Source organism: Phodopus roborovskii, unplaced genomic scaffold (assembly GCF_943737965.1).
Source record: "Phodopus roborovskii unplaced genomic scaffold, PHOROB, whole genome shotgun sequence".
Taxonomy (NCBI): Eukaryota; Metazoa; Chordata; class Mammalia; order Rodentia; family Cricetidae; genus Phodopus; species Phodopus roborovskii.
Genome location: NW_026126433.1, coordinates 36,387,016 through 36,407,708, shown reverse-complemented (window position 1 = coordinate 36,407,708; position 20,693 = coordinate 36,387,016). Strand labels below are relative to the sequence as shown.

Genomic DNA, 20,693 nt, shown 5'->3' with positions numbered 1-20,693 from the left:
ACTTGTTCAAGGCCATATAGGTGGCAAATGATAGAAGAGGTGAAGCAGGTGTACCCCAACTGGTGTGAATGGGGTACTGTGAATCACTCCTTGTTTAGTTATTAGTCATTTCTAGCAGGCCTGACTTCTTGGTTAGTGTGTGGATTCTCCCCTCAGTGCTTCTGATGTTCTCTCTGTGGCCTCATTTCCCTTTTTGGGAAGCAGGGACAGTGCTGGGAACTGAACCCAAAGCCTGGCACATGTTAGGCAAGTAGTTACACCTTGGTCTCAGTGTTTTCTGAGCCAATTTAATCTTAATATAGGTTTCCCAGATTTCCCTAGCAACCAGTGTCCTAGGTAAGCAAACTTCTGTCCAGTCTGGAAGATTCCATGAGTTCATATGGATTCTGCTACATAGCCTCCGTAATGATGCAGCCTAGTTCTAGTCAGAAGTAAAGTAGTTACCAAACACAAAACTCAGTCTCCTCAGCCAATTTGTCATCTGTTCTTAGGTGTTGGTTGGTCCAGTCACATCTCCAGGGCCTTTTCCCCTAGGCATTAGGTAAGACTTGCTGCGTTCACTGCTAACATTTGCACTGCTACAGCCTGTTTCACACTGATTTGTTCCAGTTAGCCTGGATTGTTGGTTTTTGTTTTTGAAGACCTTCTGCGGTATACACAAAACCACCAACGGATTGACTTCAGCGTCTGTGTGTAAATCAGCAAAAGGCCTTCCCTGAGTTCTTCTAGGTCCCGGCACGTGGTGGTGCTCGCCGCTGGAACGAAAGCGTGAGGCCCGGGCACTTGCGCAGCCAGTTCGGTGTCAGGAACCTCTCCCGATGACTTCAACTCAAATGTCCAGGTCCAACCCGAGTGACCCCTAGGAGCTGGCGCAGGGGCGTGGCCGGCGCGGGGCATGCTGGGCGGGCAGGTGGGCAGGTGCCTGGGCGGGGCGCGCCGTGGTTGGCGGCGGGCGGAGGGGCGGGGGCCGCGCACCCGGAAGAGCGGTCCGCAGAGCTAACTCGGCAGGCGGCGGCTGGGGCCCGACATGGACAAGCTGAAGAAGGTGCTGAGCGGCCAGGACACCGAGGACCGCAGCGGTCTGTCCGAGGTGAGCGCAGCCCTGGAAGCCAGCATTTCTTGGGAAGCTGCTCTGCTCCCTTCCCGCCCGCGGCGCTGAGCTCAGCCGGGACGCTGCCACAGGTGGCAGCTCGGGGACTTTGCAGAGGGCGTGGCTCCCGAACCCTGCTCAACTTCCCCTCCGGAGGACCAGGCCTTCTGGGCTCCTGGGCCTGATCCCCAGCTCCTGCTGGAGCGGCCAGGGCTCTTCCTTTGGAGCCAGGCGAGGCCGGCGGCCTTGGTGGAAGGAGCCCCTTCCTGGATCACGGGCTGACTTTGGTTGTGGGGTATGAGGTCCAGACCGGGCCTTATGCGAACTGCATAAGTAGTAGTAAAACTCCGGGAATACCTAGGAACACCTTCTAGATCCCTGAGTCTCCAAGGTTCATTCCTAGACTATAGATTCCCACGCACCCCGGAGACTGTCAGAGTGGTGTTTTTTTTTTTTTTTTTTTTTTTTTTTCTAAAGCAGGACTTTGATGGCTTTGAAACCTGCCTAATAAGGTCCTATGCTCCTGAGCCACTTAGAACGTTTTATTTTAGATGCTTTTGGAGTTTGCCTACATTTTCCTTTCTCGAAGACGAAACGTTTTACTTGATGTATCCTTAGCCCTGGTTTCCCCTTCTGTGAAACAAGGGCGTTGAACAAGATGATATTGCTCTTTCTCCTTGGAAACTGAGTTCCTCTCTTGATATGTACTTGTGTTCGTCGAGGTTTTCCCAACATTCTGCTCTCACTTTTGTGGTTGATTTTGTTCTGAGTTTAGTCTTTGCAAAAACACAACTGCACTTCAGAGGGAGTAAGAGTTTATTTTGAAGCCAGATATGCGCGACCATGGCCCCAGGACAGATTCAGATTAGGAGAGATTCAGTGTTCCAACGTGTTTAACAGTTGGATAGGTATATATGTAATAAATCAAGGCACTTGCTAATGTAACCACTAAGGTGATTACAGCAAAGTGGAGGAATCTCAGTTGGAGGTCCTCTAGGCTATCTGACCATACTCTAAAACCCTTGGCTTGTACAAGCTTGTGTTGTGTTTGTTGTGTTGTTAATAAAGTCCAAGACGGCTGGTTGTTGGTGGGGCTGGGTGTTGGTGGCGCAGGCCTAGTCCCAGCACTCAGGAGGCAGAGACAGGCGGATTTCTATGAGTTTGAGGCCAGCCTGGTCTACAGAGCTAGTTCCAGGACAAGCTCCAAAGCAATACAGAGAAACCCTGTCTCAAAAACCAAACAAACAAAAAACACAAAAGGATAAATTCCAAGATGTTTTTTTACCTGTTAGTCACAGGTGGGCAAGAAACGACTATTTAGGAGCTAAAGACAGTCTGAAGTTAGTTGCAATCAGACATAGACAGACCTCTCTACTATCATTAGAAATAGAACCAGTGATTTCTATGTTTTTAAGAAATGTTTCATTTTTAAATTTTTGGCCTTTTGTGAACTTCTTTGATATGAGATAAAGCCTGAGAAAGCCCCTAGACTTAGTCGACCCTCAGTGTCATTTATGATAAGCTCCATAGAAGTCAGCAAGCTGTTCAAAAAGTTGGGGCTGAAGGGGAGACTGGGTGTAGTGTTGGCATCTGTAGCAGTGGATGGGCCTTCACGAGTGACTAGTGTAGCACCATTTAAAAACAGATGCAAAGTGCCCACCCTACACCCCCAGTCCAAATGGTGGATGCCTGTGAGGAGACAGGAAGGCTTTAACCTCCTCTTAAGCTCAGGCACATATTACTTCTATTTTTAAAAGACTGTGGGCTTCACTCTTGTTTAAAAACACTGTCAGTTTCCTCTTTCCTAGTAAGATTCCTGTAGATATGTGTCATTGTGTGGCATTTCCAGGTCTTGAACTCCAAGGAAAACTATTTTGTAGCCAACAGGTTTCGTCGTCAGGGATGTTCTGGCTCAGTAATCACTTACTAGGCTCTGCCTCCTGTTAAGTACTAACTAATGTGGTCACACTTTCCAAGTTTTGAGCCTGAAAAAACTGGAGGATTCTGTGGTGAAATTTCCTTGTGTGGTTAGCTGGATGAAGTCACCTTAAAGTTTTCTCAGTTATATGACCTGTTGCCAGAAAAGTTAGAAAACACTTTATAATTTATATTAGTGCCCACTCTAAAGTATGTCTTGTTTCTTCCTTCTCTCCTAGGTAGCTGTAAAGTTGGCAGGACTCTTAGTTACAGTCTATGATAAGTCTTCTAATTGACACCCCATCATTATAAACATACTTAAGTCCTGGTTTCAGTTCAGTCCATTCTGAAAGAACAGGCTTTGTGTTTTCTGGAAAGGGTTCTTGGGACAAGGAAGGTCTGAAGGGATCATAACTTGTAGGAATACAGCAGTATTACTTTCTCACCTCGTGGCTGCCAGTCCTTAGCTAAGGCGCTTGGCAAGAAGCCCTCTGCCCTCTCCATTCTGGAGTCAAAGGGGCCTTTGTACATGACTGCCAAGACAGCTCATGATTCCCTACATTCCTTACAGAGGCTATCCAGGTACTGTTTTACCTGTTTGGACTTTGGAAAAGAAAAAAACCTCTGTTTTAGCAGAGTTTCCAGAAACTGCAGCTTAGAGAGAGATTTTTTTTCATCAACTGAATTTGCTTTCATAAATTGACAAAATATTTTCCTTTCACTGAGTTCTTTTAGAAGAAGTAGAGCAAAAGCTTCCTCTTCTTACCTTAACCAAGTGACGGAACATACAGATAGTGGGAAACAGGGTGGTGAAGTATTCCTGCTCCCTACCCTGTGTCCCCATCCCTGCTAGAGAAAAGGCTGCATTTAGATGGACTCATCTTGAGACATTTGTTGAACTCAGCGTCACTCTCATGTCTTAAGGTAAAAAGCATGTTTTTTGGTGGAAATTCCTTTCTCTTGCCAGTGGCCTTCCTTCCTCCCTCCCTCCCTCCCTCCCTCCCTCCCTCCCTCCCTCCCTCCCTTCCTTCCTTCCTTCCTTTCATTTGTTTTTGGGGACAGGGTTTCTCTGTGTAACTCTGACTGTGCTGAACTTACTTTATAAACCAGGCTTGTCTCAAACCCAGAGATCCACCTGCCTGTGCCTTCTGAGCTGGGATTGTTTGCCACCACTGCCTGCCTAAATAGCCAGTGCTAGTCTCCTAGTCTGAGGGGAGTCAAACCTCAGTCTCCCACATGACAGGTGGGGATACTCACCATGATACTAATGAGGAGGATGGCTATCTCTTGCCAGGGCCTTTTCTGTCTGTAGAGGCATGAATTCACGGTCCTGCTCTGACTCTGAAATGTTCTGAATGCTAAGACTTGTTCAACTTTGACTCTTTACAGTTTATCCTCTTAAACAGAGGTTGAACTTGTGAGTATGGCTGCTGATGCTGGTGACACTCAGGCAGTTTATTCCCTGCTCTGTTCCTCTTCTCCTCCTTTACCTAGCTTGGTTGTTTCCACCTTAACAAGGTCTGTGCATGATTGGAAGAGCAGGAATTGTTCATTTTCTTCTGCGCCTGGTGGGAAATTACACAGTTTAGTCAGAAGAGGTCTAACCTGATTGTCTAGGGCCAGTTAAAGCCTGGTACACAACATCCTGTGGTTACTTTAGAGCCAGGGGGAGTGGAAACAGATTCTTTGAGGTGGACGGGTAACCTCTGTTTGGAAACACACACTCAGTTATCAGGTCCTAACATTGTGGTATATGCCTTCCTCCTCTTTAATAATGTCTATATTAAATATATGGATTATATATGTTAAATATAAGGAATGACTATATACACATATATGTGGGTAGAGTTTATTTCATTTGTTTATTTTTTTGGTTTTTCGAGATAGGGTTTCTCTGTATTGCTTTGGAAAGGGAGAGAGATTTTAATTACATCATTTCCCCTTCCATTTCCTCCCTCCAAGCCCTCTCATATATCCCCCCCATGCACCCTTGTTCCTTCAAATTCATGGCCTCTTTCATTTGTTGTTGTTGTTGTTTTGTTGTTATTGTTGTGTGTGTATTTTACTAAATACATACATACCACCTGCTCAGCCTCTATAATGTTACGTGTATGTATATGTGTTCGGACTGACCACTTGGTGTGTTCTTCCCTGGGGAAGACTGTTTCTTCTGCTCCTAGCATTCCTCAGTTGCCTGTAGTTGTCTAGGGTTGAAGCTTCTTAAGTCTTCTTCCTTCCACATTAGCATGTCTGTTGGTGTTGTCCTTGTTCAGGTCATGTTTAGGCAGCTGTGTTCTTGAGGCTTCAAGGGTTTGCCTCTGACATTTCTAGGAGATATAATCTTACAGCAAACTCCCTGTTCCCTGGAGTCTTACAGTTTTTCTGCCCCATCTTCCACAGCGACCCTGAGACTTAGGTGCTGGAGTTGCGTCTTAGTTGTGTCCGTTGGGACTGGGCTCCACAACTCTGAATTGTGATTGGTTGTGATTTTCTGTGATGGTCTTTATCTGTTGCAAAGAGAAGTTTCCTTGCTGAGGGGTGAGGACTAGACTTATCTATGGATGTAAGGACAAGTATTTGGAATGTAGTTAGAGATTCTGTTGCATGCCCCCTCTCTGGGGTGCTGGAGATGGAACCCAAAGCCTCGCTCATGCTAGGCAAGAACTGTTCCACTGTGCTACACCCCTGGCCCATTCCATTCCTGAATGTGCCTTCCCTTAGGTTCCTACTCTGTGCCAGGTTCCTGCAGGTTCTCAGTGTGTTCGAGGGTGGCATTGCAGTATCACAGTGACTTGTGGAAGTAGGCAGAGAGCCATTTTTTTGATGACCTAAATACCTTTCTCCCGGGTAGAGATTAACCCTTTCTGTGTAGTACCTGCCACACCTAGGGAGCCTCTTGGTCTTCTCTTCCAGCTTCCGGTTTGACAGGTTGGAAACAGGTTGTCGAGACAGGGCCAGTCAGGGCCGAGGGAGTGGTCCTGCTCACCTACCTTCCTCCATCAGTTGGTTGGCAATGGAGTAGGCAGCCTTCCTCGCTTTGTGAGGCTGAGGTGCCTACATAAGGGGAGCTTGGGTGTTTAAATGTTGACCTGGGTCTGCTGATTGGGTTTGAGCTCTCAGTGGCAGCTTTCTGTGTCTATCTGTGGGCAGTGAGCACTCTGCATCTTAGGGACAGCCTGGAAAGGCCTATGGTACAGCGACTCATCATCTTTAATACGAGAAAGGACCATTGAGATCTGCTATCCAGCTTTTCTGTTTTAGTAGAATTTTCAGGAAATTTTGGCTTCCCTTGGACTTAACCTGGAGGAAGCATTAATCAGCTGAGAATGGTAGAGAGTTGAGATGAACAGGAAGTGATTAGCTGGGATCTGGCTGACTGCGGCTGATTTGACTGTTGCTGGCACGATGTAAAAAAGAACAAGCAGCAGCCTTGCATCCTGGTAAACATGGGGGCCTTCTCACTCTGAGGTCCTGGAAGTGTTGCAGCAACTTCTGTGGTTGGTAGGAGAGATAAGAGAACATGGCCAGTGGACCAAACTGCATGGGTGTCCAGTCCTTGTCTTTTCCCATGACCCAGGCACTATCTAGTAGATCTCCGCCCTTCCAGTTGTAGTCTTGCCCTGCCTGGGCTGTAGTAAGGCTTTGGGCCCCTGTCTATGCTTGAAGCAGGAGACAGGTGCAGTAAACTTCTGTAAACTGCTGGAGGGAGGAGTCAGGTCTGGAGAGGAGCTCATAGCTAGATGTGAAGACTAGCGGTGGATGTGTAAGCTCCATGCTTCCTTCCCCAGTGAGTGTTCGCTCCCTTCCTTCCTCCCTCCTTCCCTTCCTCTTAATTTATCTGTTATGTGTGTGTGTGTGTGAGAGTGCTGGTGGGCAGCACTCCTGTAGGCCAGGGGTCAGCTTGCAGGACTCCTCTCCTGCTTCCTTGTGTGGTTTCCCATGATGGAACTTAAGTCCTCAGGTTGCATTCCAAGCCCCTTTACCTGCTGAGCCATCTCATCAGCTCTAAGTACCATTTCTCTTGGCCCTTAGGACCATTTCTAAATTGTGAATTTTCTTTGTTTTCGCTAAGTGTGCATGTACGTATGTAATTGTTGTTTTGAAACTGCAGGTTGTGGAGTCATCGTCCTTAAGCTGGGGCACCAGAATAAAAGGCTTCATCGCATGTTTTGCCCTAGGAATCCTCTGCTCACTGCTGGTAAGTTTCCCTTCCATCCACTGCCTTTTCCTAATTTTCCGCTATATTCTTTTCCTTTTGCCCACTTTTCCCTGATGCTTCATTGAGTTGAATGGATAAGGGGCGAGGGCGATGGGAGGCAGGGAGGTCAGCTGTGTAGCTCTGGCAGGAGTGGCGTGCTGTGCTCACATGACATGCCCTGTGCTTCCCCTTCTAGGGTACTTTTCTGCTGTGGGTGCCCAAGAAAGGACTGAGCCTCTTTGCAGTGTTTTACACCCTGGGTAACATGGCATCAATTGGGAGGTAACCTTTTTCTTCTTTTCCCAACCTTGCTATTCATTGGGTGACAAAATATACCCATCATATTTGGGACGGGGATAAGAAGGATGCTTCATTATCTTTAACGAGTTGGAAAGAAGGAAGAGTTTTGGCATATATCACATTCACACCCTCTTATTTCAAAACATCCTATTACTTTAGTTATCTTTCACCTCTGGGAAAAAGCAGAAAATCTGTGACCACTTCTTCACTTGGGAGAGAACTACAGCACAGAGCATTGGAATGGCTTTCCCGAGGCACACGGGATGGCCAACCCTTCCTGTGTTGGTTTCCCTGCCCTTGGAGACTGACTGGATGCAGCTGCTTCTGAAAGCCCTCAGGCAGGCGAGAGGCTGTGAGACTGGGAACTGGTTATTATTGTGCCGGAGCATCCTGGGCTTGAGGGCATCTGATGGGTGCTTTCCGGGGGAGGGCAGCCATTCTGCCTACGTCAAGTGCACTACTACCTGAGTTGATCTCCTTCACCCTGACGCTTCAGCTACACCTGTGCAGATAATGTTCTGGTGGGAAATCTAGCCTGGCCCTATTGGAATGGACTTCAGGAACCCAGCTGGGCCATCCTTCTTTCCCTCCTCTCTCCCTCCCCCATGTTTCTATAAATGGCTTCAGAGTCCTGTGGGAGAAGGAGACTGAGTTTTCCTGTGTTAATTAACTCAGCAGTAATAACACAGTTGCTGTTGTCTTTCTTTTTTTAAAAAATACATCTATTTATATTTTTTGTATATTAATGTTTTGCCTGCATATATATCTGTTTGCCACATGTGTACCTGGTGGCTGTGGAGATTAGACTCTGGCATCAGATCCTATGGTACTGGATTTAGATACAGTTGCAAGCCACCATGTGGATACTGGGAATTGAACCTTGGTCCTCTGCTAGAGCAGCCAGTGCTCTTAAGCTCTGAGCCATCTCTCCAATCCCACTGCTGTCTTTCTTACTTGGCTTTCTTCCTCATCCCTGTGGCTATTTGTCCATACTGGTTGATTTTGTACTCATTGGGTAAGCACCATCACGTCTGCTGGACTCAGACTCCAAAAGACCAGCACACTGGATCTTATTCACCAGCAGGGCAGTGAGATGTGAACATTGACACAATAGATAAGGTGAAGAGAAGCTCTGAGAGATCTGGCCTGTTAGCAGGTCAGGGACAGTTCCTAGAGGAAGTGGTACCTGGACTGCTCTGAGCTTTGTCCATCTCCTTACCTCAGCTACTCCATCATACTCTTTTGGGTTGCTCTACCCCCTCTCTGCACACCACCCCCCTGGCTTTTTTCTCTGACCTATGGAATCTTTGTGTAGAGCCTCCGTGTGGCTCCCTGTTCCCTCTCTGCAGATGGGAGCCAACCTTGGTGCTTCCGAGTATCTCCCAGCATCTCTGTGTTTCTTCCCAGGCCATTTTCTTTGTCTGTGGCCCTGCCTATCTCTTTGCTCCCATTTGTCATTTGTCATCTCCCAGCTTGCTAATTTGTTAAATCCTGGCTCTAATGTCACCTCTTGTGGGAAGCTGTGCTGATGAGTACCTCCTTCCTGGAATGGTGGCCTCTTCCAGGGCTCCATCCATTTGTCTTTATGTGACAGCACAGGTAGCAGTGACTCATGTTGCTCTTGAAGCTTTCTCAGATACCAGCTTTTGTGGGTTTGCTTTGGGCCCACAGTGTGGGGTAAATGTACAGAGTGAGCATAATTATTCAGGTATGTTGCTTACTCCAGAAGAACTCTTCAGCAGGTCTTAATGGACTGATGCCATAGCACAGCAGAGGGACACAGTGCAGGGCACATTGCTATTTCTTGGTGTTACTAGGGCTTTATGACTTTACACAGAATCTGTATAATCAGTAGTTAATGTCATCTGCTGCCACTTGTATTGACTCCCCTGTTTGCCACTTGGGTAGCACACATGATCCAGAAAGTGCGACTGAAACCTGGTGCCTGTCCTTGATGTGTTAGGTGTGGGTATCTGCTTCACTTCACTTGTGATCATGCCCATTAGCTGGCTCTCAGGTTTCCTTCATACAGATTCATGCTAAGGGTGCCTTTAGAATAGATGTGGGCTAAACACTAGCTCTTTGGAGACCTAGCTCTGTGATCTCAAATAGGTAAGCTACCCTCTCATGTTCACATCTCTGATATAGGAACAGTAGCACCCATCACAGAGTTATTGAGGGGCTGAAATGAGTACTGACATTTAGCAAGCATTCAACTATAGTAGATGTTACTCTAATTGTCATTACAATTCCTGAGCTCTTGGTCTGTTTCTGAGGGTAGATGGTCATGGAAGCAGAGTAGCTGCTCTCAGAGAGAGGGTGGTGTGAGTGGTTCACCGTCAGAGCCACATGCACTTACAGCCTGGTTCTTATATTAGTTGGGTGACTTGGTTATGTAACTTTTTCTTCCTCTCTAAGATGAGTGTACTAATTGCCCTACTTCATAGGTCCTTGATGGACTAAATGAGGGCAGTGCACAAAAGATCGGCAAGTCCAGTGCCTGGCAAGAGCCGTTTGTACTAATACTATTCCTGTTATCACCACAGGAGCTCTTGGGGAGGTGGCTGGTGTGCCTCTGTTCTGCCCTTAATGGCTTGAGTGTGTATGTGTTTGCCTCTTAGTACCATCTTCCTCATGGGGCCTGTGAAGCAGCTGAAGCGCATGTTTGAGCCTACGAGGCTGATTGCCACAATCCTGGTGCTGGTAAGAACAGACAGATTTCCTGACAGACTTTGTAGGTGGGAGCCTGTCTTTTCCTTTACTTTTTAATCCTGGGAGTTAAACATGGTCTTATGCATTTGGTGCTTCATAAGTTGGTCCAGGGTAGTCTTGAACCTATTGCCTGCTTACTTCACTCTCCTGAATGCTAAGACTGCAGGTGTATATTGCCGTGTATGGCTGGAGGGTTTTCTTTCTTTTCTTCCTTTTTTTCCCCTCTGTATCCCTGACTGTCGTGGAACTCATTCTGTAGACTAGGCTGGCCTGGGACTCAGAGATCTGCCTACTTCCACCTCCCAACTGCTGGGATTAAAGGTGTGTGCCACTACTGCATGGCTTGGAACACAGAATATATTTTTCTTTTTTGACCCAGTTATCCATGTAGCTGTCAAAATCTTTCCAGACCTCATTCTCTAGATTCTAGGCATAATTATCAGTATTGTGAGATTTGAACTTGATTGGCATACTTCTAATTTTAGTTTAGTTTGTGGGTTTCATTCATTCATACAGTGATGTTCTCTAAGCCATGACTATGTTTGCTATTTATTTACGGGACTCAAAGTGCAGCACTGGACACAGAGAGTGTTTAGGGTGTACCCATTAAGGAGTTTTTTTGTTTGTTTTTGATTTTGTTTTTTGAGACAGGGTTTCTCTGTATTGCGTTGGAGCCTGCCCTGGAACTCTCTTTGTAGACCAGGCTTGGCCTTGAACTCACAGAGATCCACTGGCCTCTGCCTCCTGAGTGTTGGGACTAAAGGCATGCACCACCAATGCCTGGCTTCCCGTTAAGGAATTATAGAGGAGTGCAATGAAAGGTATGCTGGGTGTCTGCAGCAACCATTTTTTTTTTTTTTTTTTCCCAGCTTCAGATGTAGATGGCTTGACAGCCCTCTTGTGGAAAGACTTTCTAAGAAAGGGCATAGGGCAGTGTCAGGTGACAGGTGAATAGATAACAGGCTTCCTAGCTGTGTGACATCTCTTATTGAACTTGGTTCTCATATGCCTTTTCTACTCCAGAGGCTAGGTTACAGAGAGAGGTTTATGGTCAGCTTGAGTTTATGTCTTGAGTGAAAAGATTGGTTCAGAAAGGTGCTTTCATTGGCAGACATTTAGGGAGAATTTAAAAACGGAAGGCACATCTCTCCTTTTCTAGTCTGCATGCATTTTTATTGTTGGATTTCTTTCCCCGACACTATCGTTCAAATGGGTTAAATGCTTTGAACCACATTGTACTAATTCGCGTTTCTTCTTGTAGTTGTGTTTTGCACTTACACTGTGTTCTGCCTTTTGGGTAAGTATGAACTTTAGTCTTCTGTGATCTTTGTGGCTTATATCCCTTGTCATACGATTTCCGGTAACTATGTCTTTTTTTTTTTTCTTCCTTTTTTTTTAAGTGGCATAAAAAGGCACTAGCGCTCATCTTCTGCATTTTGCAGTCTTTGGCCTTGACATGGTAAGTAACTTTGGTCTCCCCCCCCATACCCAGCCCTGCCTTTGACTTGTGGTGGGAAAGGAAAGAAAACCTGTGTGTGGGGGTGGGAAGGTTAGGAAAACACGGAAGCTCTTGAGTTGAAGAGTTGTCAGTAATGCAACAGAAGTCAAGCTTCAGAAGCCAGTCAGTTGACCCGGCCCACCGTCAGTAGACAACATTAGCGTCTTGAATGGTCACCTGAGGCCTCTCGCCACAGCATTTTTGCTGAACTCATGGTCAGTTGTGAGATGTACAAATATTACTCAGCTACTCATGTCCGGTAAGCACAAGGACAATGAAAGTATCCTAAAGGCAAGTAACAAGAGGCCAGAGAAGGGTGCTGCTGAGAAAGTCAGTGATTGTGATGGAGGTCCATTCGGTGGAAAGACAGCAAAGGCGTGGTCCGCTGAGATGAGGGAGCAGGGAAACGAAAACCCATGTGGATGTGGGGCAGCACCCTCACTGGAGGCAGGCAAAGGTTAGGAAACCATAACTTAGAGGCCAAGTACAGTAAAAAAGGTGACCAGAGATACGGCTTTTTAAAACCACGAATGGAACTGTAAGTTCTTGGCTAAGTAAAACATGCAAGGGAGAGGAGTGGTGGCGTGTGTTTGGTCCGAGGCATTTCTGGGTTACTTTGCAAGTTTAGTACATGAGTAATGATGCCTGGCAGGATAATTTCAGTACAGTGTGACTATTCTATTTGGGATAAAAATGTCTGCTAGAATACAGACAAAAGGGAGGCTGTGGAGTTTTAAATAAACTCTGGTCAGTGAATACCTGGTTAGTAGAAATGGGTCTTGGGAATGTAAGCTTGATCCCATCTTCCTTTGGGAACTTTCACCTTCTGAAGAAATTCTCTTGTCAAACTGCCTTTCAGATGTTACCATGTTCATAAGTTGAGCGGGTATGTGTGGGATTGGGAGGTATAGAGAAGGATGGTGGCCTCATTTTAATATGAGATACGTTTTGCTAGTAGGTCCTATAAGAGCCTGGCTTGATAGCTTTGTTTCTCCTCTGGCTTTCTTCTGGCTGTAGAAATTAGTATCTACACACACATGGTTCTTTTGCAAGCCAGTTCCAAGGAGTCAGCATTCCTCTGGGCCCAGGAAAATGGTGATTCCCTTTGAACTGATTCTTAAATGTGACCAACTTAGCCCTTGACAGGCACACAGGGCAGGTGCCTCCCCTGCGTGGTTTTCTTACAGGCAGAGTGGCTCCACTGTACCAGGGTACGCATGCTCATCTGTAGACTGGTAGGCAGTGGCTTTTTTTTTTTTTTTTTTTAAATTAGTGGAGCACATAGAACATTGATCTCAATGGGTTTAAGTTACATACTCTTGAGAATTTATAAAGCATTAGGTCACAACTGTTGAGGATTTTATTTGCAGTTTCTATAAATTGGACTCTTGATGCTGTCTGGGCATATGGAATCTGCCCGTTCTAGCAGCACTGTAAGCAAGGCTGGGGCCAAAGGGGTTAATGTTACATGGGCCATTTGCACTCTTCTCTACTTACAAGACGTGTTTACCTGATTGTGTGAGTGCAGGCAGGTAGAGCCTCAGGGCTTTCTACCAGGGAGTTTTCTACTCCATTCAATTTGATCTTTGCTTTGTTTTTCTTTGTAGGTATAGCCTTTCTTTCATACCATTTGCAAGGTAAGACTAAATATGTATTTGGAAATAGGGATCCTTTGATTTGTGAACCATGATGTGTTTACATAGGACTTTTCACTTTTAAAAAGATTTATTTTTATTTTAATGTGTAGTTTGCCTGTGTGTATATTTATTTCCAGGTATGTGCATTACTTGTGCAGGTTTGTTGAATTCCCTGGAACTGGAACTAATGGATGGTTGCTAGTTGCCATGTGTGTGCTGGGAATTGAACCTGAGTGCTCTTTAATTGCTGAGCCATCTCTCCAGCTCTTGCATGTGGACTTCAGAGATTTTAGTTTAGTTGCAGAAAGTACATGTTATTCTGTTTGTCTTTACTAAAACTCCTTGATCTAGTTAGATACAGGTCAGGTATCTGCTTTATGGATTACTGTGATAAGGGTCATGGTTCTCCTGATCTCATTATTGAGCTAGTGATGTGTTGGCCAAACTCTTGAGTTCCCAGAGTTTGGGGCATTCAGCTCCAATAGAAAGGACTCCGATGCACACCAGTGTTGCTTTGAGGTGATAACTTGACAGGTGATCAATGTAGTGTAACTAAAGAAGAGCAATGGGGTCCTTAGAGCCTGCTTGTTTTCCTACAGGGGCTCACACAGGGAAGAGTTTCAGAAGAGTCTAGAGGGAAAGCAGGGTCAGGACGGGAGAGGCCAGGACCAGCGCGTTCTAGTTAGCAGTGTGAACTAGCAGTGTGAGCTTGGTGACTTTACCAACCACCAAGACCTCAGATGAGACATTAATAAGTGGAATACGTGGGGCTGGTTCATCCCCAGATGCTGGGAGTTTGTTAATTAACAGTCACAGGACCTTTGCTCTGATTCCATTCTAATGCAGCCACTTGATTTTATTCTTCTCGGTCATCTACTAAATAAAAATATTTCCCATCATTATGTTGAGGAAATGAAGAATCATGTGGAGGCTGGGAGAGAGGGAGGATGTTATATCTTGGGCATTGTAGATCTGCTGCTGATGGTGATCTGAATGTGCTGGGGAAGCAAGGCGAACAAGCTCATAGAGCATCCCTTTGTGCATGGGGGTGTAACTGTTGTGAAGTGCGCCTCTGGGGCGGGGAGAACTTATTCGGAGAAGGGTATGGGTAGGAATTTTCCCAGGAGCTAGCTTGCTATGTGAAATAAGCATTTAATGAAGCAGTTATCAATTTGGCAACAATTTGACCATATCTTGTAGGTCCCTAAAGTACTTACATAATTTACTGGGCCCAGCAAAAGTGACTACCCCTTAATGATCTCAGTGTGGTCTGTGATTGGCTGACATAAAAGTGTAGCAGCATGCACTAGTCCCCAGGGCCAGTCTGCATGGAAAGTGGGCACATCCCTCCTGATGGATGGGAAATTAAAACTCCAACATGACCAGTAATTTGCCCAGGAGAAAACTGCTAAGAAACATCAGCACTGCAGTTTGATGAGTGGTTCTGACCTCACTGTTTGCCCCTTCAGCAGCATGGAACCCTGGGAAATGCTCAAGAAAGGTCTTTGCCATTGGGAGCCTCTAGGGTGATAATGTCCCATTCATCCCCATGTTTTCCATTCCTAGGGATGCTGTGAAGAAGTGCTTTGCTGTGTGTCTTGCATAATACCCTGCCAGTCTGCAGAGAGCACCATGGATGGAAGCTGGTGGACAATTTGTAAATACCTTCTGAACTCTGTCTCACAGACTTGTGCCTTTCACTTGCAGCAATGCATTGCTTGCAATTTGGACGTTTTGAGGGTTGCCCATGGGAGCGCTCATGAATCCTAAGCCCTAATGTCTGTAGCACAGTGTGAGGTTCTGGGGCTAGTGTAGAGGACTCCTCCTCGTGACCATCATCCTCTCTGGATGGTGTCCCGCCGAGTTCTCTCTCACACATCAGTCTTTGTTTAGTAGCAGTGGATAAGCAGCAGGAGCACCTGATTGCCAAGTAGCAGCAGGAATGTCTAGTAGGGATTATAGGGGTTCAGCAGGAAGTAGAATTTTGAAGATTTGCCCCTCACCAAGGAAACCACTGTCACTGCCTCACACAGCATCAAGGCATCTTCCCTGGTGTTTGAGAACAAGTGATTCTGCCTTTCCTAAGAGCCTGGAGAGCCTGTCCTGGATACGTTGTTACTTCCTACGGATGGCACCATCTTGCTGTTCTCAATCACTACTGGCAATGGAATGTGTTTTCTAGTGTTCATTGTGGATTCTTTCTCTTGCCCTCACCTTCCCATGTCTCTTGTCTTGTTACCTTGGGACACTGCTTGACTGAGAGTTAAGTAGTGCCCTGAATCACTATTTGCTTTTGGACAGGAGCCACCAGAAAGTGAAAAACCTTCATGTTCCCTGCTCTGTTTATTTTTCTTCATTATTTATAAATGTTTACTTTTGCTGATTTTATTTTCCGTTCTTCTTCGCTGGAGTTGGGCCAAGGAAAGTGCATGGGAAGACAGATCTCATATGGGGCCAGCAGGAAGTAGGCGTGCCTGCCAAGCATCTTTTCAGTGCTCCAACATTGGCACTCAGCCTACGCTGGACACTGGAAAGACACCAGCCTGCAGGTGGTCATGTCTCAGCCTGATGCCTAATCATACATACAGTGTTCTTGTGTTGGTGATCTTACCTAATACTGTGTACATCACTGTAGACGCTACCATACATTATCTCATTGAATAGTCACAGGGACTTCTAGGCAGGAGATACTGCCTTCATCATCATAAGCTAGTAGCTGCCTTAGATGCTCCCACTAGCAGGGGCATCAGTGAGGAGGCTCTGGGTAGGAGATAAAGTCTTGGATAAAAGGCTTTTGGGTCTAATTCCTAGAGCCTGTGGCCAATTTACTTGACTCTGGACACATTTAAGCAGCTTTTTGGACGACTGTCTCCCAGTATCTTCCGGACTCCCAGGTTTTTTTCTTCGGTTGCCTTATCCTTTGGTTGTTTCCTTTCCTGCTTTTATTGGACTCTAAAAGGAAGAAATCCACGTCGAATTTACTAAAGTCTCATACCAAGCTAATAGTATCAATTAAAAGCAACTTTGTGAGGGAGGCTGAAGTGGAGGATCAGGGCCTCTGACACTGGCGGGTGGTGGTATGTTTGCTCTTCCCACCCTTCACACTCCCCAGTTCGCTGACTGGCCAGAGGCACCACGTGTGTGGGGAATGAGGGAGACTAGTGAGTGGCCCGTGTAGAGGGGAATGTGGTGCTCATCAGGATCTTTCCAGGTTTGGGTGCCTCTGGCTTGAGTACTGTCTTCCGGGCTGTGGTCTGTAGGGTGCTGCACTCAGGACCATTGTGCCTTCTGGAACAGGAGTAGCTTAGGGTCCCCTTGCTCCCCCTCCCCAAGGCTGACTATGGGGCCTGCTCACTGAGTTCTGGTTCTCTTACTGTCTGACTGGCTTCCCTTTTCACAGACCAAGCCCTGAGGAAGCCTTTGTCTCTCCTGCTCCTCCGTGTGGCTGTGCTCAGACCCAACTCCAAGCATCCTCTCTGGGGAAGGGTGAAATACCATTCCCAGCTCAGCATTTTCACCACAGAAACTGTCTCAGTGCTGGGGTGCCTTTTGTGGGTGTGTCTTAAGTGCCGTCTTCCATCCACATAGTTACTGTAGGCTGAGAGAGTAAGAAATGAAATCAAGAACTGTATTCCACATACAAATTACTTTTTAATGCTCAATTAAAGTAGATAAACAGCAGCTGGGCAGTTTCTGGAGCAGACGTAGAGGGCTAGGCTGGTTTGGCTTTTGTTTTTGACATTTCCACAAGTGACAAGTGTTGTAGTATATGGAACAAGGCTTGGTGAAACGAATTGGGCAGCTAAGGTGCATCCCATAGCTGTGGATTTCCTTTCCCGTGGGCACCTTCTGCCCACTCTTCTGATTTTACTTTCCTCCGATAGCTTCTCATTAGAGTCAGTTACATCCACTTTAAGTTCACAACCTAGCCTAAAACTTATTTTCAGTTAATTAAAGGAAAAAGAGCGATCAGTGTTTAGATCAATATAAAGATGTTTGCTGGACTTTGTAGTGGTTTTGTTTTGTTTTTAATGTCCAAGTTTTTTTTTTTTTTTTTTTTTTTTTTTAATGTTTGGTATGTGCTGTAGCTTACAGATAACATCCTTTTAAAAGTGAATGACCCTTCGCTGAAATTCAGTACAAATACACATTTGTGTAACTCTTTGTATCTAGAAGTCCAAATTGCTTAGAAAGTTTTATTTTAAAGGGTGATGGATGGGTAGCCCTTGAAAGTAGCCACTGCTTAAGCTTTGCCATCAGCTAGTCAGGTTTCTGTTGCAGTGTGGTAAATGGTAAGTAGCAGAGTCTTCATTAATATAAGCTGACAACATAAAATCAAAAGCATCCATTCTAGTAGGAGCTGGTAACTGACAGCTAGACTTGGACATGTACAAGTGATTTTTTGCAGGTTGGTTGATCTGAAACAAGAGAAAAATAGGTTCAGTGGATAGAAATTCTATAAGAGATGAGAGAGGTCAGCCCATGGAATCATAACAAACAAAAATGTATGCTATGTACTCAGAATAATGCCACTACATGTAATAGAGTGCTTGCCTAGCATGCATGAAGCCTCAGATTCAATCTCTGAAAATACAGACATTGGCCATGGTGGTGCATGCCTGTAATCCCAGCACTTAGGAGGTAGAGGCAGGAGTATATTAGACCCTATCTTTAAAAAAATTAGAAAAAAAATCAAGTGGTCTTATGTTTGGGTTCTTGTACATGGCTCTTGTCTGTTAAATGTCTAGCTTTTTTCCTGACCTTTTCCATTGTGTTTGCTTAACTTGAATAAGGGAAGGAAAGAAAATAGCCCCCTGAACTCTGTCCTTTGCAATTGTATTGTGAAGTTGATAGTGAGGACATGCAGAAGCCTATAATGGAGGCATTCCTATCCTTGTGGTTTTGGGCACCTGGTTATGTTCCCCAGCAGTAAAACCAAATCCCAAATCCCTATGGTGGATTTGTATGTCTTCAGAACAATGTACCTGTTCTAATACAGTGAACTTTAAAACTTTGTTAAAACAAATGAAACCATTTTTATAATTGTGTAGATGTATTTGATTTTGAATGTTATTGATTGCATAACTGAATTTTTATATCCAAATATACATTTTTGAGTACTGCCTTATCTGCCTTGAGGATCTATTTCATATAATGTTTTCTTTTTACTAACTTATTTCAAAGTGAAAGAGTGTCTCTAGAGAGAGAGCTATCTCTCCCTTTCACTGTTATTGTTTTCTTTTTCCTCCAATAAATTGTAGCAGTGTCATGATCTTTAGCAAATCTAATATTGTCTCTTCTTCATGTCTGTTTCTCTGGGACTCACTGAACCAAACAACTGTAAGATGATATCTTAGTTTGTGGTTCACATTGTAGGTATGTTAAACTTCCTTCCTACACACACACACACACACACACACACACACACACACACACACACTATATTATCTTTTTCTGAAAGTGGAGCTTAACATTGATCCAAGGACCACCAGCATTGGTCTCTTCCTGACAGTGAATACAGTGTGACCAGCAACTTCATGCTCCCACTACCGTGATCCCCATCCCCTCAAACCATGAGCCAAGGCCAGCCTTTCCTTGAGGAAGGTGCCTCCGGGCAACTATTCTGTGACAGCAGTGCTAAAAGGAACCAACACACAAGGCAAAGTGGCTCTCCAAAAGATCACATTTCATCTACTGAATCCAAAGATCCTGAAATAGGTAAACTGCCAGGTAAGATTTCAAAAGGTTGCTAGGGAAAAAGAACAACTCAGAAGACAAGAAGAAATTAACATGGGGTTCTGGAGAGAAAAGGAGAAATACAGAGGAAAAGGTCAGCAAAATGGACAAGAAGATCAGAAACACAGAAGGGATAGCAACAAGGAGGAAAAGTTAGTAAGGAAATTAAAATCTTGGAAAGCAAAATGTTAGAAATGAAAAACTATAAAACAAAAAACAAAACAGTGTAATTGCCACAGGATGGACCAAGCAGAAAAATGAATATTGGGGATGGAGGACAAGATTGAGGAAATACTTCATCTAAACAAGATCTACAGTGTCCCATAACTCAGGGCTATAATTAAGATGCTGAAATCTAAGAATCTATAGGATGGAAGAAGATAAACACTGAAGGCATCAACAGCCTATTCAATGAAGTGCTAGCAGAAAATCCTAAAGAAATAGACAGCCAAACACAGGATACTTAGAAAACCATAAACATCATCAGAGAGCAACCTCTTCATAGTAGTCCAGGTAATAAAAACAAAGCAAACAACATTAAAATCTGTAGAGGAAACACCAGCCCACCCACAAAAACAAAGACACCAGAAGAACAGCAGCGCCCTGGCCAGCAACTCTAAAAGCCAAGAAAACATGAGATGATATATTTCAAACACTGAAAGTAAATACCAACCAAGAGTGCTGCAGCCAGGTGAGATTGTTTGAATGAGAAATGTCCCTATAAATCCCCATATTTGAGCACTTACTTGGTGAGGGTGATGTTTGGGATGGGCATGGAACTTTTAGGAGGTAGAAACTTGTTGGAGGACATATGTCACTGGGGACAGGCTTTGAAGGCTTGTAACTTTTACACTTCTTATTCTATATTTCCTGTATGTGGAGGGAAGTGTGATTGGCTAGCTTTCTGGTGCTCCTGTCATGCCTTTTCAGCTGTGGTGGACATCTAAACTCTTCAAACCATAAGCCAAAATACTCTTGTTTAAATTGCTTTTGGTAAGAGTATTTTATCACGGCAACAGAAAAGCACCACACCACACCTTTTTTAAATGGTGGAAACATAGGACATTCAAGACAAGCAGAGAGTAAGGCAGTTGTTGATCATCAATCCACTGCAGAATTAAATACTGAACACAGAGAAGGAAGGAAGTGTCAATCATGGGATCACAGGGAAGAATAAATGTCATGAAAGGACTGATAAACAAAGGAGAGCTACCAAGGAGTCTATCATGTCCTACACAATAAATCAGGAAACACCTCTATAGAGAATAAGGTAAACAACAAATACTAATCCAATCAATAATAACCTTAAATATAAATGGCTTCAACTTCCAACCAAGAGACCCTGACTAACATGACTTAAAAACTAGATCCAACTATTTGTTGTCTTTAAGAAAAGTACATGGATGGACAAATATGGAAAATGTCTATAAAAAAAGGAAATAGATGAAGATCCCCCATGGAAGGCCTCACTCCCTGAGGAGCAGATAGTGGATGGGATGGGGGTTGGAAGAGGGACAGGGGAGGAAGGGAGAGTGAGAGAACTGGGATTGACATGTAAAATAAGCCTGTTGAAAATTTAAATAAAAAAAATTATATATATATATA

The 20,693-nt window shown here is 44.8% G+C and overlaps 1 protein-coding gene across 1 annotated transcript; it reads left to right on the top strand.

Moving 5' to 3' along the window:
* Positions 1-952: 952 nt before the first annotated feature.
* On the top strand, positions 953-18,480 carry Sft2d2 (SFT2 domain containing 2). Its single transcript, XM_051186176.1, has 8 exons — positions 953-1,090; positions 7,119-7,205; positions 7,402-7,487; positions 10,127-10,208; positions 11,479-11,514; positions 11,618-11,676; positions 13,323-13,352; positions 14,919-18,480. Exons 1-8 carry the CDS (start codon positions 1,028-1,030, stop codon positions 14,956-14,958), a joined length of 483 nt encoding a protein of 160 aa, XP_051042133.1. The 5' UTR covers positions 953-1,027; the 3' UTR covers positions 14,959-18,480.
* Positions 18,481-20,693: the final 2,213 nt, after the last annotated feature.

What these genes read in the sequence shown, in the direction of transcription:
- Sft2d2 (XM_051186176.1), top strand. Translation starts at nt 1,028, where the DNA reads ATGGACAAGCTGAAGAAGGTGCTGAGCGGCCAGGACACCGAGGACCGC. An exon ending in TTGCCACAATCCTGGTGCTG is followed by an intron (nt 10,209 to 11,478) that starts GTAAGAACAGAC and finishes TTCTTCTTGTAG; the next exon opens with TTGTGTTTTGCACTTACACT. An exon ending in CAGTCTTTGGCCTTGACATG is followed by an intron (nt 11,677 to 13,322) that starts GTAAGTAACTTT and finishes TTTTCTTTGTAG; the next exon opens with GTATAGCCTTTCTTTCATAC.